The sequence below is a fragment of the Dreissena polymorpha genome, chromosome 1 (assembly GCF_020536995.1).
Source record: "Dreissena polymorpha isolate Duluth1 chromosome 1, UMN_Dpol_1.0, whole genome shotgun sequence".
Lineage (NCBI taxonomy): Eukaryota > Metazoa > Mollusca > Bivalvia > Myida > Dreissenidae > Dreissena > Dreissena polymorpha.
In genome coordinates, this window is record NC_068355.1 from 47178953 (window position 1) to 47194471 (window position 15519).

Here is a 15519-nt window from a genome sequence, read left to right on the forward strand (position 1 = left end):
TATGGAAAATAACAAAACCGTATGTACATAGTTAGTTGATACAGCAAATATAAAATAAATAAAAAATTAACTATAAAACAAAAACAGTATGTGGAAGCATTGAAAGTGGTAGCAGGAACAGTGTTTATTGTTCCTGTGGGTAGATCTTATCATCTTATCAATCAATAAATCAATGATACCGCACTCTATTTTGCCCGCAGAACGGCCGCATTTAGCGCCGCAGATATGGCCGCAGTGGCCGCAGAATAGTGATGTCCCATAGCTGTAATAACAATAAATATTATTTGTGGAATAATAATTGCGGGAAACTCTGATTACAAATTTCAGTTTTGTTTGATTTCATAATACAGTTGTTGGTTATTGGAAATGGTTGAAGGTCCGGGGTGTAAATTAAAAGGGATCAAAATAAAAGCGAAACTTCTGAAGCAGACAGTTAAAGATGTCAGTGGAAATTCTGTTGAAAAGGTACAACGCTAATAGACGAGTTAATTGTTATTGTTTACATTCGGGATTTTCCGCGCATGCGCACTGACTGGTTGGCAAAAACACTGGTTACAGTCACGTAAAGCATTTATAAAGGGCTTTTGTTAAGTCAATTAAACGATAAAAAATCCGAAATAAACTTTACAACTCTTAAACAACAGTGCAAATATATCATATTTAGTACCAATAAATGTATTTTCATATATATATAATTTCCTCTTCATAAAAATACAAATGAGTTATTAGCATAAAAGTAAACGTGGTCGGAAGACTAAATATTGACAATACCACACAACAAAACAATAAATAAGCCGTATTCTTTTTTATAGTAAGACTTTAAAAATGATATTTCAAAACTTATAAAACATATATTAATTTGATTATAACTATAAACGGTGTGGATATTGTTATTGTTCATCAGCGATCGAAAGTGTATTATAAAAGACGCATTTAATCAATTATAAAACAAAGCCATAAAAAACGGAATACATTACAATCGTTAAATGTTGTGGTAATTTTCTTTTCCATAGAATGAATTTTCGTTTCGTTTCCATTGAATTACAATATTAATGAATTTTAATATACAAATGGAAATAAAACCTGCATCTTGTGCAAATTGAACTGTCTTTGCATGCATATTGAAATCTCTTAACAAGTAATAAGGAGTGATACATGTAACAATCTAGCATTTTATGATAAATATATATATTTATTTAATTTATTTTACGCAAATAGTGTTTATCCATTGTGATTGCTTGGTTTCATGATGGTGTTACGTGCACTGCAAGAACGTACAATCTTTACACTAAATTGCCGAGTTTACATTTGCCGGTAGCCGCGTTAAATACATCAATTGTGTAGCAGTAATATTGCACAATATTTTAAATTTAAAGTTATAAAGCACTGTATTATTATGATTAAACTGGCTAACATATAAATACACATGTTCCTGTTAATCCGTTTCGGACAAATATCTTCTTTTTTTAAATATGTTAAATTATTTATTAAAGCAAATATGTTACGTATTTTGGCTTTAATATTTGGCTTGCTCATTATGACTGCTCAATATGCCAAGAGATGACATGGAGGTATCATAAAGTCTGCCACATGTGGTCTATGCAGGGACCCAATTAAAGTATATGTCCCTATGTTTATGACACCGGCATGTTTTCTGTGAAATTGTCTGGGCAGTCTCCGATCATAACGAGATAATATGCTTGTGACGAACAACGGTGCAATTAAACACCAGGTTAGAAATGCTGAAACAAAAGTGTCAAAATTGGTGTGCACAATTAAATAGAACAATTAGATTTATGAATTTATTTGTTGTGTAACAAGTTTGTACAGATATATTAAGGTTAAAATCAGTTACTATATGTTGCGAACAAAAAGCGATCTATTTGTTGTTTGTTTTCATCCTTATTTGTGTTCTTTCATTAAATTTAATTTATTCTAAAAGAATTTTCATTTCTGAAATTTTGTATCTAAAATGGACGTGAAGATGCGTTTAGTAGAGATTTTTGTGGTAACCACATACCGAGCTCGTAGATAGTGTTCCACTCCAGAGCTCGTTTATAGTAAAAACAAATAATAACAACAACATAATCGTTCCTAAAATGAATTTCCACGCATGCTTATGTTTTATTCAGACATAAATAGTAAAATTATATTTGATACAGTTCATGATTATCAATAAAAACGATGATTATGTCAACCTTCTCTATATGCGCCTATATGAATTCCACCTCTTTTTGCCAACCAGTGGGCGGAGTCTAAACTTTGCAGGTGCGTGTGACGTCACGCGTTAACTCGTCTATAAAGATACGTTAAAATCAATTCTTGAAGAAGTTTTAGGGTTACTAGGTGCAATTGGGCATGTTGAAGCATCATCTATTACAAGACAGAGCTCCAGATAAGGGTCGTATTTTCGTAATTACGAATTATTTTCAAGTCCGTTACGTATTTATTTTAAAATCTTGTACCATTAAGAATTACAAAATCAAATTACGAATATTATTTTTACATGGGTTCGTATCGATTTTTATTGAGTTCTTTTCGCATATTAAAGATCTTTTCGGTGCTTATATAGAATGGTTATCGGGTTTGTTTAACAAAGCGCATTTTTTTCCAATAAAAGCGGCGTGTACAGTCTATCTGTCAAAAAACAATGGTGGCGCCCAGAGAGCGTCCTAAAAAACTGCAAAGCGTGCAAAAACACGCTTTTAACATATTGTAAGCAAAGTGAGCCGAAGTTGAGTGTTAAGAAACACATTATAGAAAAGATCTTATACGATGTTGTATGGTCAGTTGTCGACACAGTCGGAAAAGCTAACAAAAAAACACGACACAACAAACAAAAAAAACATTGAACGAGTGGAAGGGACAATTCCCGTGGCTAATCGTTGAAAAGATTGAATGGGAGACCCGCTTTAATTGTGAAATATGTAAACATTTATCGAAGGCATGCAATCTAAGCACAGTTTGGGCATATAAAGGTATTTGAAAACAAAATTGTATAATAATGAATAGACACTGTTGAACTCGAATGAATAAAGTTACTAGTATGTTTATTTTTTATTTTTTGCATGAAAATAACCATTATTATTTATTTTTAGGTCATTAAAAAAAGTAAAGAATTATTTTCCAAAACTGAGTAGTAACATTAAGAATAAAATTTCAGAGTTACGAATTCTTTTTGAAAATCTGGTAGTAATGTAAGAATTTCACAAAACCTTATCTGGAGCTCTGCAAGACTAGTAAAATTTAACAACAAATCAGTGAAGGTCAGACCGTTACAATCAAAAGTAGGGATATAAGAGGTATAATCCTCAGAAATGCATTTCGTTAGCTAAAGAAACTTAAGCGTACAGTTTATGGTGGACGAACCATTTATCGAACACCTAAGAAATTACCTTAAATTACCTTAAAATTGAAACACTTAAAATGACAAAAACATTTTGTTAAAACAAATGACTAACTGTTCAATCATTGAATGAATTATCTGTAAAGTTTTCCAGCAAACTACCTTCAAGAATTCATAACAATGATTCCCTGATTATTGTCACCTCTAGCAGACAAAACTAAATGGCGGCCGATGTAAACATGACCTATTACCCGACACTTCATAAATACCATTCCAGTATATACAAAGTCACATGACTATCACGTGACCCAGACTCGGCGAAAAAAATCTGCGTCTGCTGCAATCAAAATTGCAAACGGAAATATGCTTTTTGGTGTATAAATGCACGCTTTGATAAATGCATTCAAAAAGTAATAGCAAAAAACACATCAAACGGTGTAAATAAAAATAAATGCATTCCTTTAACCTGTTTTTGGCGCATTTGTTTCAAGCTAAGTAGGCAAGTAGGTCATGGACTTCATGTGCGACCATTTGTTTATCAATGTGACGTCATGCGCACTTTTGCACATGTGCATACAGAACCACAACAAAACGTCCGCTAATAGGTGCTGTTCGATAACAGGAAATTACACGATACATAGTATTGACAGACCTGTATAAAGTCCCGCCAGTCAAAAATCATAAAAAGCGACGTTTAAAGGTTATGGTAGCCAGAACTAGCATTTCGTATGAAAAACATGAAGGATTCAGCAAAGTAGGGATTGGAAGGGACGTTACTGTTAGACAAAGAGAATTAATCGTGTACATGTGTATTAAGGAAAGAGTTGACAATTAAGAGGAAGGATGACCCTAATAGGAATTGGGGAATAAAAAGAGATAAAATAGTTGAGCTACCAAAAGTTACCCGCACAGAGGCAGCAGGGGACGAGAATGCCAACTAGAGGATTTATTGTTCAACACAGTTAATGTTAAACAGTTTAATAGTTCTAACGTTAATTGTTCTTCATTACCTTCTGATTTATCTTTTTTAACTGAAAGAACAGATGGTATTGTGTCATTTGTAACTGAGACATCTGATTAGAGCATTAGTACAGACAAAACAAATGTAAATGTAAGTACGAAAAGTTCATTTGTGAATTCATTAATAATTGGCTTTATAAACATTGACAGTTTGTCAAATAAGGTTGCAGAGTTGGAAGCATTCTTAGCGAATGAAAATCCAGATGTTTTTTGTATATGTGAAGTTTTTCCCAAATTTGCACATGAGAAGCTGAGTGTAAATGACATTAAATTTTCTGGCTATGATGTATTTTGTCCAATTACAGATGGAAGCAGGGTTGTTCTGTTATTAGTAAAAAAAAATACTGAAAGCTTCAAGTGTTGCTGCATTGGATTCAATTCAATTTGCTTAACATGTTTGGTGTGATTTGAAACTAAAAGCAAAAGACAATATTTTAATTGGAATGATTTACAGGAGTCCCAACTCTAATTGTGCCAACAACTTAAGACTGTTTGAATTAATCAACAAAGTCTGTAAATTAAAATATTCACATAATGTTATTATGGGAGATTTTTATTTTAAAGACATTTATTGGACAACTATGCCATTTACTCAGATGGTCATCAAATTTTTGACTCAGTATTGGATTGTTTTCTGCATCAGCATGTAAAGGAATGTACGCGTTTTAGAGAGGGTCATAATCCCAGCTGTCTGGATCTTTTATTCACTACCGATGAATATACAGTACTGGATAACTCAGTTGTTGTGACATCGCCCATTGGTTAAAGTGATCATTCTGTTGTGTGCTGCAAACTGTGCTTATTTACGGATGATCTATCAGAACAACAAGAAAGGCGTCAATATATCAAGGGCGACTATGAAAGTATTAGGGCTTATCTGTCTTCTGTGGACTGGGACTTATCATTTACTAACAGAGATACAAACAGTGCATGGACATTTTTATGCCCCCCCTTCAAAGAAGAGGGGGTATATTGTTTTGCACATGTCGGTCCGTCCGTATGTCCGTCCATCAGATGGTACCCGGATGATCACTCAAGAATGCTTATGCCTAGGATTATGAAACTTCATAGGTACATTGATCATGACTCGCAGATGACCCCTATTGATTTTCAGATCACTAGGTCAAAGGTCAAGGTCACGGTGACTCAACTTAGAAATATGGTTTCCAGATGATAACTCAAGAACGCTTATGCCTAGGATCATGAAACTTCATAGGTACATTGATCATGACTCGCAGATGACCCCTATTGACTTTCAGGTCACTAGGTCAAAGGTCAAGGTCACAGTGCCAAAAACGTATTCACACAATGGCTGCCACTACAATTGACAGCCCATATGGGGGGGGGAGGGGCATGCATGTTTTAAAACTACTATTGCAGAGGTAACATCCAAACATATTCTATTTAAGTCAAATCGTAACATTGAAAATATTCGTTGTGCACAGTCACCATTGTGGTTGGATAAAAACGCTAGATTAGCAATACATAAGAAAAACAAGTATTGGAAAATGTACAAATACTCCAGATCACCATTTACATTAAAGACAATAAAATATAGTAAAAAAAATCTTACGAGAAGAAAATAGCTTCAGAAGTTAAAAACAATTATAAGTCCTTCTGGATCCTCCAGTGGAGGTATGTGAACTCCAAAAGGAAAACTAAAGACACCATCAGTGCATTGATCAAGCCTGATGATTCAGAGGCAGAAACTAATGAAGAAAAGGCCATTTTACTCGACACTTTTTTCAGCAGTGTATTTGTGAAAGCAGAGATAAACAGGAGAACACATAGAGGTCATGGATGACATTGAAATTTTAAATCAAATAAGTTTTAGTGAAATTGAGGTTTTAAAAGTGATAAAGTTAATAAACCCAGAAAAGTCACCAGGACTGTATTCATCCTAAAGTGCTTAGTGAAGCTACAAATGAGTTGGTTAAACCATTAACATTGCTTTTCAACAAATCATTGAATGAAAGAGTTATTCGAGATGATTGGAGGAAGGCCATTGTGTCGCCTATTTTCAAAAAGGAAACAAAAAAGACCCATCAAACTATAGACCTGTTAGTTTACCATCAGTTGTATGCAAGCTTTGGGAAAAAGTGATTAGAGAAAGATTAACAGTTCATATGGTTTCCAACAGACTTTTTGCAGTTGCTCAATATGGTTTCATGTCAGGACGTTCTTGTGTTATTCAGCTTCTAGAAATTTTTGATGAATGGGCAAATATGCAAGACTCTGAGTACCAATGGATATTATTTATCTTGATTTTGCCAAGGCGTTTGACCGTGTACATGTATCTCATGATTTGCTGCTGTTTAAGCTGAAAAAATTGGGAATGGTAGGTCGGTCAACTTTTCAACTGGTTGAAGACTTTTTACTTAACAGGATACAGTGCCTACTGGTTGGTTCATCTGTTTCTTCATGGGCTGATGTAGTAAGTGGAGTACCCCAAGGAAGTGTACTACGTCCAATTCTATTTCTCTGCTTTATCAATGACTTGCCTGATGTTGTCTCTGGAATCGTGAAAATCTTTGCTGATGATACTAAATTATATTCACAAGTTCCAACATTGAAGAGTTTGAAAAGCTTCAGGCTGATCTTAACAAACTTTGTGACTGGAGTGAAAAGTGGAAATTGTCCTTTAATGCCGATAAATGTAAGGTCATGCACATAGGAAGTAATGAAGACGAAGTGTTCAGATACTCTATGAGAGAGAAGGATGGAAATTTTGTTTATGTTGAATCTGTGACAAATGAGAAAGATTTGGGAATAACTTTTGATAATAAGCTCAATTAAGATCAACATATTTCTAATATCACATGTAAAGCACAAAGAATTCTAGGATTGATTCACCAAACATTTGAATATCTTGACAAGGACATGTTTTATCATTTATACAAATTGCTTGTTCGACCCACATTTGAATATGGATCTAGTGTATGATCTCCACATTTGAAAAAACATATTAAGAAAATTGAAGATATTCAACGAAGAGCTTCCAAAATTGTGCCAAACTTGTTTCACCTTCCTTAAACTAAGAGATTGAAGGAACTTGGTCTTGTCACCTTGGAGTATAGAAGTGATAGAGCTGATATGATCCAATTGTTAAAATCCAATCACAATATTGACAGTCTGAAATGGGACAAACTGTTCTCCCTTTCACAAAATGATTTGCGTGGTCATTCCTTGAAACTCCAAACGCCAAAGTGCAAGAAGAACATCAAATTAAATTCATTCTCAATTAGAACTATTTCATTTTGGAACAGTCTGAGTGAAGAATTTTCTTCAAATAATGTGAACCTTTTCAAAACCCGACTGAACAAGGAAAATTGGAACTTTAAAAAATGTGTACCATCATGTTATGCGCACAATGAAATTAATTAGTTATATATCAATTGTGAGAAACCTACACAAAGACCTTCATAAGACGGGCCAAGATAGCTTAAACGCAAAAATTATGGCCCTACGATCCAGGTGTACATGTACCTGGGCGGTAGCAGGATTTTTTCGCTGGGGGGTCAAACTGGGAAGGGTAAACCCTCCCTTATTTTTTGCTTGAATTTTGTACTTTGAATGCTCATTTAAACCTTATTTTGTTATATACAATATAACATTATATAATATTATGTAACATAACAAGAAAATCAGCACCTGTCTGAAATCTGAAGCTTTTAATATTGGTTTGAAATTCCCACCACTCTTTGAGTTGAAACCTCCCCTTAAGTTTCAAATTAAATTCACAATAAAATGTTATCATCTACACAGTTTTACTTCCACTATCATCAACACTGAATAACTTACTATCACAATCGCCTAAAACTCCAACATGAGGTCAGCAAGGGCTAGTATTCTTCCTAGCAAAGTCTCTCACAACCTGCTTGATAAACTATGCAGTGTTCTGCCGTGAATCTTTACTGTTGGGGACAGGGACCCTTTAGAGTTAAAAAAGTGGGGACAAAAAGGAAAAATCTGGGGACACAGACATATATTTGTAGCAGAATTAAATTTTCAGAAACTAATTACCTTTTACTTGCACTCTTTACTTAAATTTGCTTGATTTCTTATTACAGCCAGTCCACAGAATGTAACATTCTAATTCAAACTGGAACATTTAAAAAACTTTTTAACTGTCAAACAATTGTTAACATATTTACAAAACTTTGAACAGATTTATGGTCATTGGACTCAGCATTGCGTGTCAAAGTACTTGTTCGATAATTAGAATTACCGATAGTAAAGGTGTTTTTATGCCCCCGGATTGAATGATTGGGGGTATATTGTTTTTGGCCTGTCTGTCTGTCATTGTGTCATTCTGTCACCAAAACTTTAACCTTACATTAAAGTTTTGAAATAACTTTTGAAATATTGAAGATAGCAACTTGATATTTGGCGTCATGTGTATCTCATGGAGCTGCACATTTTGAGTGGTGAAAGGTCAAGGTCATCCTTCAAGGTCAAAGGTAAAAAACAACAACGGCGCATTAGGGGGCATTGTGTTTCTGACAAACAATCTTGTTCTTTTTTGTGCTTTATGCACAAACTGCATGTCATTTTGTTGTTGTCAAACAGTGACCAAGACAATTTTCAAAGACAATTTGCTTGGAATGTACATTTAGGGGCAGACTTTTTTGTCATTGCTAAACGATGTTGGGACCTGGGAATACTCTGTTGAGGTGTTGTTATTATTGTCATATTTTCTAATTTTACTTGCCGGGGGAAAAAAACTAAAATGGATTTTGTTTTCTTCGGCCGGTCACTTTGCGCCAGTTTGATAGGTGTGAAAATTTCCTTGATTTCAGCTGATTGGTTCTTAAAATCTCAACTTACAATTGCAATAAAGTGTTATTAAAGTAAATTAAGCATTGGCTACACAATGACGTCACGTCCAATAAAATAATTCGTTCTAGTTACACATTCACTCGATTACTTTACTGACTTACAAATTGAATCGATTAGTTTTAATTCCTAATTCCTGTGTGCCCGCGGACCCATATACAGAAAACGGGTGGGGACAATTATTTTATTTTTGCGCCAATGATGCAAGGGCGCATCGACGGCAGAACACTGACAATGTCAATATCTTGGTGAATGGAGTGTAGGCACAATAAGATTTGAGCTTGGTTCATACTTGACCTCAGCTTTGTTTTTACCAATCCTAAAGCACTGATAATTCTCTCACATTCATATGACGTAACATGGAATGCACACAATATTCCCAAGAGTTCTTATATTTGGATACAACTGTACATTACATTTCTTTAGGGAGCCCTGCCATCACTGAAACCTCTCAACTAAGCCTTTAGCAGCTCTGACAGTTGACTCTGAGGAGAAAGCAAGTTCTCTTTAAATCAGTTGAGGCCACTAGCTGTGATGGTACGATTCGTCTGTAATACCTTTCAAACCAATGGCAGCTTTTCATTGTAGTTCCCTAAATCTTTTGTTTATCTCACTTAGAAAGGTATCCACAACACAAATTGAAATGTCTATTTTGTTCTGTTTGTAGTTGTCCTCCTGTGATACTGCTTCTATGATGTTGCCATATAAACCTTTCTTTAGCTAGTCAGACAAATTCAAGTGCACAATGACACTAACATACTATTCTCTTAATTCATTAGAATCTTTGAAAATTATATCCCGTGTTGTTTTAAAGTAAGTCCCATAATACCTTCTTGAAAAAACATTTATAATATATAGTTCAGGAAGAGAGGCAGCAGTGGAGAGTCCCCGTTCCATCAGCTGATTGGACGATCTCTCGATGATGTACAGACACTGGGAAAGGAACTCTTCATGTAATTTGGGGATATTTGTCTCCGGTAGGAATAAGTACTGTTTTTATGTTAAGTTTACTATATTAAAGGGTTATAAAATCACAGTTTATGAAGGTCATGAAAAATTGAATCTCCATTTTTGTGTGCACACTCACTGAATTGGAACAGGTTGGTTTTGGATTTTATTTAATATAAGGGGGTCTTTCTCGGACATCAATACAAGAACACTGAAAGAAAGAATGTGTTCTTAGAATGTTAGGGATCTTTAAATCCAATAAACAGGTTTATGTTCTAATCGCTTAAATTAAAACATTACTGAATTGAAGGGATACTACATGTATACATGTACTCAGTTAAGGCTCAACAACAGTTAACAGTTTTAGTCTTTGAAACAGTAGTCAGTATGTAACTTTCCAAATATGCATTTGCATAATGATTAACTACAGTTCATATTAATAACTGTTGCAAGGATCCACTTCCTTATGTCTGGTCAGTCGTTCATCAACAACCAACGGGTGGACAGTGAGTCAGGTGGCAAGGCAGAGACCCCAACCCTTGAACTGCAGATGTCTGGGGATCTTCTCACATTTAGAAACTCCGCAGCAGAAATCAGGTTTGAATTTCAACGTTTCTGTGGTTGTTAACAAAAGTTAAAGTATACAGTCAAAACTGAGAACAGCAGTCAGACAAGGGAAATGGCAAATGTGACCGTTGTCCAAGAGTGACCGCTATAATTCTCAGATCACCATTTTTAGCTTGACTACCCCGGTATTATATATGAAATATACATAGTGGAGCTATCCTACCCACCCGGCGTTAGCGTTCCCGCTCCCGTTAGCATAAGCGTGCAAATGTTAAAGTTTGCGTACTACCCCAAATATTTCCTATGTCCTATGACATATTGCTTTTATATTTTGCATACTTCTTTACCAACATGACCCCAATCTATAAACAAGAGCAGACAACTGTATCAAGCATTTTGACAGAATTATTGCCCCTTTTATACTTAGAATATGCATATTATTGATAAATCTATGTTAAAGTTTGCGTACCACCTCAAATATTTTTTATGTCCTTTGACATATTGCTTTCATATTTTGCATACTTCTTTACCAACATTATCTCAATCTATAAACAAGAGCAGACAACTGTATCAAGCATTTTGACAGAATTATGGCCCCTTTTATACTTAGATAATTGAACATTTTGCTTAAATTGCCATAACTTCTTTATTTATGATCACATTTGATTCATACTTTGACAAAACAACGCTTACCTGACATACCACAATGTACTCCACCACAACCATCCCCCATGCCCTCCCCAGAATCCCCCCCCCCAAAAAATATTTTTTTTTTCTTTTTCCTTTTTTTGAAAGATCATCTATTAAATGACCACACACCCACATTATACCCCCCCTCTCCATGATGGATTACGTTATACTGTCGAGCACTTGAATAGTCGAGCACGCTGTCCTCTGACAGCTCTTGTTTAGATGGTTGGTCAGTTGGTAGTATTGCCACGTGATCCCACCCAGTCGTTCGCACACAGTGTAAAACAAAGGCAATAATTTCTATTAAATAAAACAGAATAATGTCTTATAAATTGATTTAATTTCATAACTATTTTGAAAAAAAATCTATCACTTTATCAACAATAGAATTGATGTCTACTGATGCATGTCGTTCATTCACTAACTCCGAGAGCTCGTATTACTATCATTGGGATGTAATTTTTAGTAAAGATTGGCATGTGTCATTGACGTCACTTCATGAACAAATATAAAAGCTGATTTGCTGTCATGAACCGAAAGTACGGTACATCTGTATCGTTCTTATTCAAAAGAAAAAGACGCCAAAATCTTATTAAGAATATTTAGTTTGTTATAAAAGTTGCAATTCAATATATATTTTTCCTGAACAGACGATCACTAATCCTTTTATTGCCTTTTTATAAGAACACCCGCCATCTTAGTGTTGTTTTTACATTATATCAGCAATAAAGATCTATTGACTTTGTCATGCTCTCATTCTCAGTCTTTATGAATGCAGCCGATAATTGCTTCGTATACACATTATTATTATTATGCGCACCTGTTTCGTTTTTTCCTTAATTTTTTCGACTCGAAACGACTGATGTGTGACCATTGGGTTCAGTTCAGACATAACTTTCGGAGTGAAATATACTGACCGTTGGCCGTTATGGACAATTGACTGTTATTCTCAAGTGTAATATAGAGTGATTTTTGTCGGGGGAATCCAGAATGACTGTTGTCTGCAATTTACTGTTATTCTCAAGTGACCGTTAGGGCAGTTTTGACTGTACATGTGTTAATGAACATCTAACTAGCAGAAATATTTTTCACAATTCTCATTAGTCCAGTCAGTTTAGCTGAAAAAAGGGTCGAACCTACAACTAATTAGAACAGAATTTCTTTTTGCATTTTCAACAACATATACGTATATAGTAACAGTGTTAAAAAGTCCTCAAGTGAACCCGCTTCTATTAACAAGATTTTTTCGTGCTAGACAAGAGGGTGATAAAGTTATTGCAAAATTCATGTGATCTTACTGGTTTAGTAAAATTAGTCCACAACAACGATTGACAATGAATTAACTTTTTATTTTGCATCACAACAGCAACATTTATTATACTAAACAATGTACAATTAAATGTGATTAATCTGTACTGGCCATATTCGTATTTTTTATTTGAAATTGTTATTTTCGGGGTCAAATTACCCCACCCACTAATACATTTTCTTTTTTTTAAACAGTGCACTATTGACATACTCAAGACCACTGAATAAATGTTTGCAACAAAAGGATATAAATAAAAAAAGTTACCCAATAATATATGAATAATTATACACATGTATATTATATTATTGGCACAAATAAATATTGTGATGTTATATATCTAGTTGGCTTTAAACAACCGTTTATCAATAAGGTTATGAATAATAGCACCTGCACAACTAGTTACATAGTCAATAACAAGCGGTGTTTATTTCAAATGTATTATCTATGCAAACTAAAAATTTGCTCTGACATAGTTTTGTCAGGCTTATACAAACCTTTCTAGTGATAGACATATATTAGTATATTTTGATAGCGACAAATCAAAGGTTCAAACCACATCATGTAATACATAGTTCTTTTATAGATGTATACAAACAATATTCAAACATATAAATGACCAAACATCAATCAATTGTCTCTACCACATGCATATGATGAAAAACAAGCAACATAAATCAATTAAGTCTAACTGAAATGAAATCAGTTGCATTTTGGTAGCAAATCATTGTTTGCTTAGCATAATCAATATACAAATTGTTAGACGTTTGTACCTATCAGAGCAGTAAAGATTAGAGAAACTTTGTATCTATGTACACTTACATGTCGGCAATCTAGCAAACATTTCATTCCATACAAGTCTCATTTTCATCGTAGTCCAGTTCTGTAGGTTTTACGGAATTTGAACACGATACTCCCCTGCATCCACTTTGACCTATGGCTAACAGTTTTCTTTGGTTGTTTTCACCTGGACCAATTACTACATGTATTTTCAATAGAGATTGTACATGTAAAGTTTGTGGCACATAATCCAAGTTCTTCTGTAATGAAGCAATCTCTTGACAAGATGGGTAACAGTCTTTTGTCTCTTTGATGTTATTTATGTCATATTTGATTATTTTAGCAGCAGACTCAATTATTTTTCTTTTCTTCTTCTGACATATTTGAAACGTCTTCATTGTAGATTTCATGAATTATGTTTGCGATGGTTTGTCTCAATGTCACAATATCGCTTTTCCCATCTGAATTTCTTATAACAACACTCTCGCCAAAATGTTCAGTAATTTTCCATTTCATATATTTTGCAGAATATGCATTTTCTTCCCCACAAATGTCTGACATTTTGTTTACAAGATCAACAATCAACATATTTTTGCCCGATTCTATCATCTTAATCACATGTTCTTAAGCACCAACCTTGCCTGTGTTTTCTGGTCTTCTAGGAGTTCTCTGTCATTTGGCACCACATGTAGATTCACTGTCATCGTTACTGTAACATTTTGGAATACCTTTTCCAGTCCTGAAGTTCACACTACACGACTGGTGGTATATGGCTTCTGCTGCAGGAAGGTCAATGACGTGGGAAAGACGAGCCTCATCTTTCCTTGTATTGCAAACATCTACAATAGATTCCTGAAAGTGTAAACTTCTAACAGGATATGTGTATCACATGATCTCTTGTTTGTTTGTAAAGAAAATTTTGCTTGATTTGCACAAAATAAACAATTTTGTTAGAAATCAAACTGAGCATTAGAGGGTAACACACGTGACACATTGTTAGTGACAGATATATCCTACTCCTTGACAGGCCGTGTGAACTTTTTTTCTACACTGAACATGAACGATGTCACCCGTTGCAGCATTCAACTGAAGTCCTTTTTTGAATGCTTATGTCAAATAGCGTTTGACATCCCTTTTGACCAAGACGGGCTGTTGGGGTACATTCGTCAATGCATTCATGACAAATACTGCATATATCCATGGTCTGCAAGATTAAAAAGAAGTATTCTATTTATTCTAATTTAATTGGGCATTTTAATGTCATTGTGTATGAAACTATTGTCCTCCACTACATGAACTACAGTTTAGCATCCAAAGGCTTAAACAGAATTGCTGATGATAATATAATTGTTGATGTTAAAAGGAACCAAATTACCACTGTCATAATACATAGAGAATTCATGGTTACTATCTTATGATAACAAATTGTTATCGGGCAAGGATGATATCGGCATCTGGGAGCATGTTTAATAACGGGAACATGGAAATAGCAATCTTATATTTTTTATACAGAAAGATATTTTAATTTGAATAACATAATGTTAAACGCCATCATAAAAAATTCTTCTTTTTTATTGTAAGATCTTTTTTTATTAGCAGTGAAACGAAGAAAAAAGGTACTTATGATCGAAAAAAAATTTATTTAATAACATAGTTCTGAGGTTTGAGTTAAGAAGTTTACCCCAGAAGAACCTTTGTAGATTCAAAGAGGCGGTGGTTTTAACAGCAAGAGTGTATCCATAACACTGAAACATTTAAATGAAATATTTTCATTTCGTACTTCAATTCCAATTATTAAGTTAGCAGCGAATGAGTACATTATTAAATTTGTTTATTAATTTTATGTTTATATGTTTCGTGTTTTATATAACTATTGTTTAAAATAATATCTTATATTTCTGCAAATGTACCTGTCATTGTTGTTGCAAGATCCTTGACACCGATATGTTAGCCCCCGCACAAAAGTTTGACCACCTGTAACAAAATAATAACTTTACTATAATTGTTTTTTATGACCCCCCCCCCC

The 15519-nt window shown here is 34.2% G+C and overlaps 1 protein-coding gene across 1 annotated transcript in view; it reads left to right on the forward strand.

Moving 5' to 3' along the window:
- The first annotated feature begins 286 nt into the window (after positions 1–286).
- Positions 287–15519, forward strand: part of LOC127872003 (endonuclease 8-like 3) — a 44765-nt gene continuing 29532 nt past the window's right edge. The window contains 3 exon segments of the mRNA XM_052415383.1: positions 287–465; positions 10061–10179; positions 10604–10747. Coding sequence (XP_052271343.1) covers positions 367–465; positions 10061–10179; positions 10604–10747 — 362 coding nt within the window. The 5' untranslated portion in view covers positions 287–366.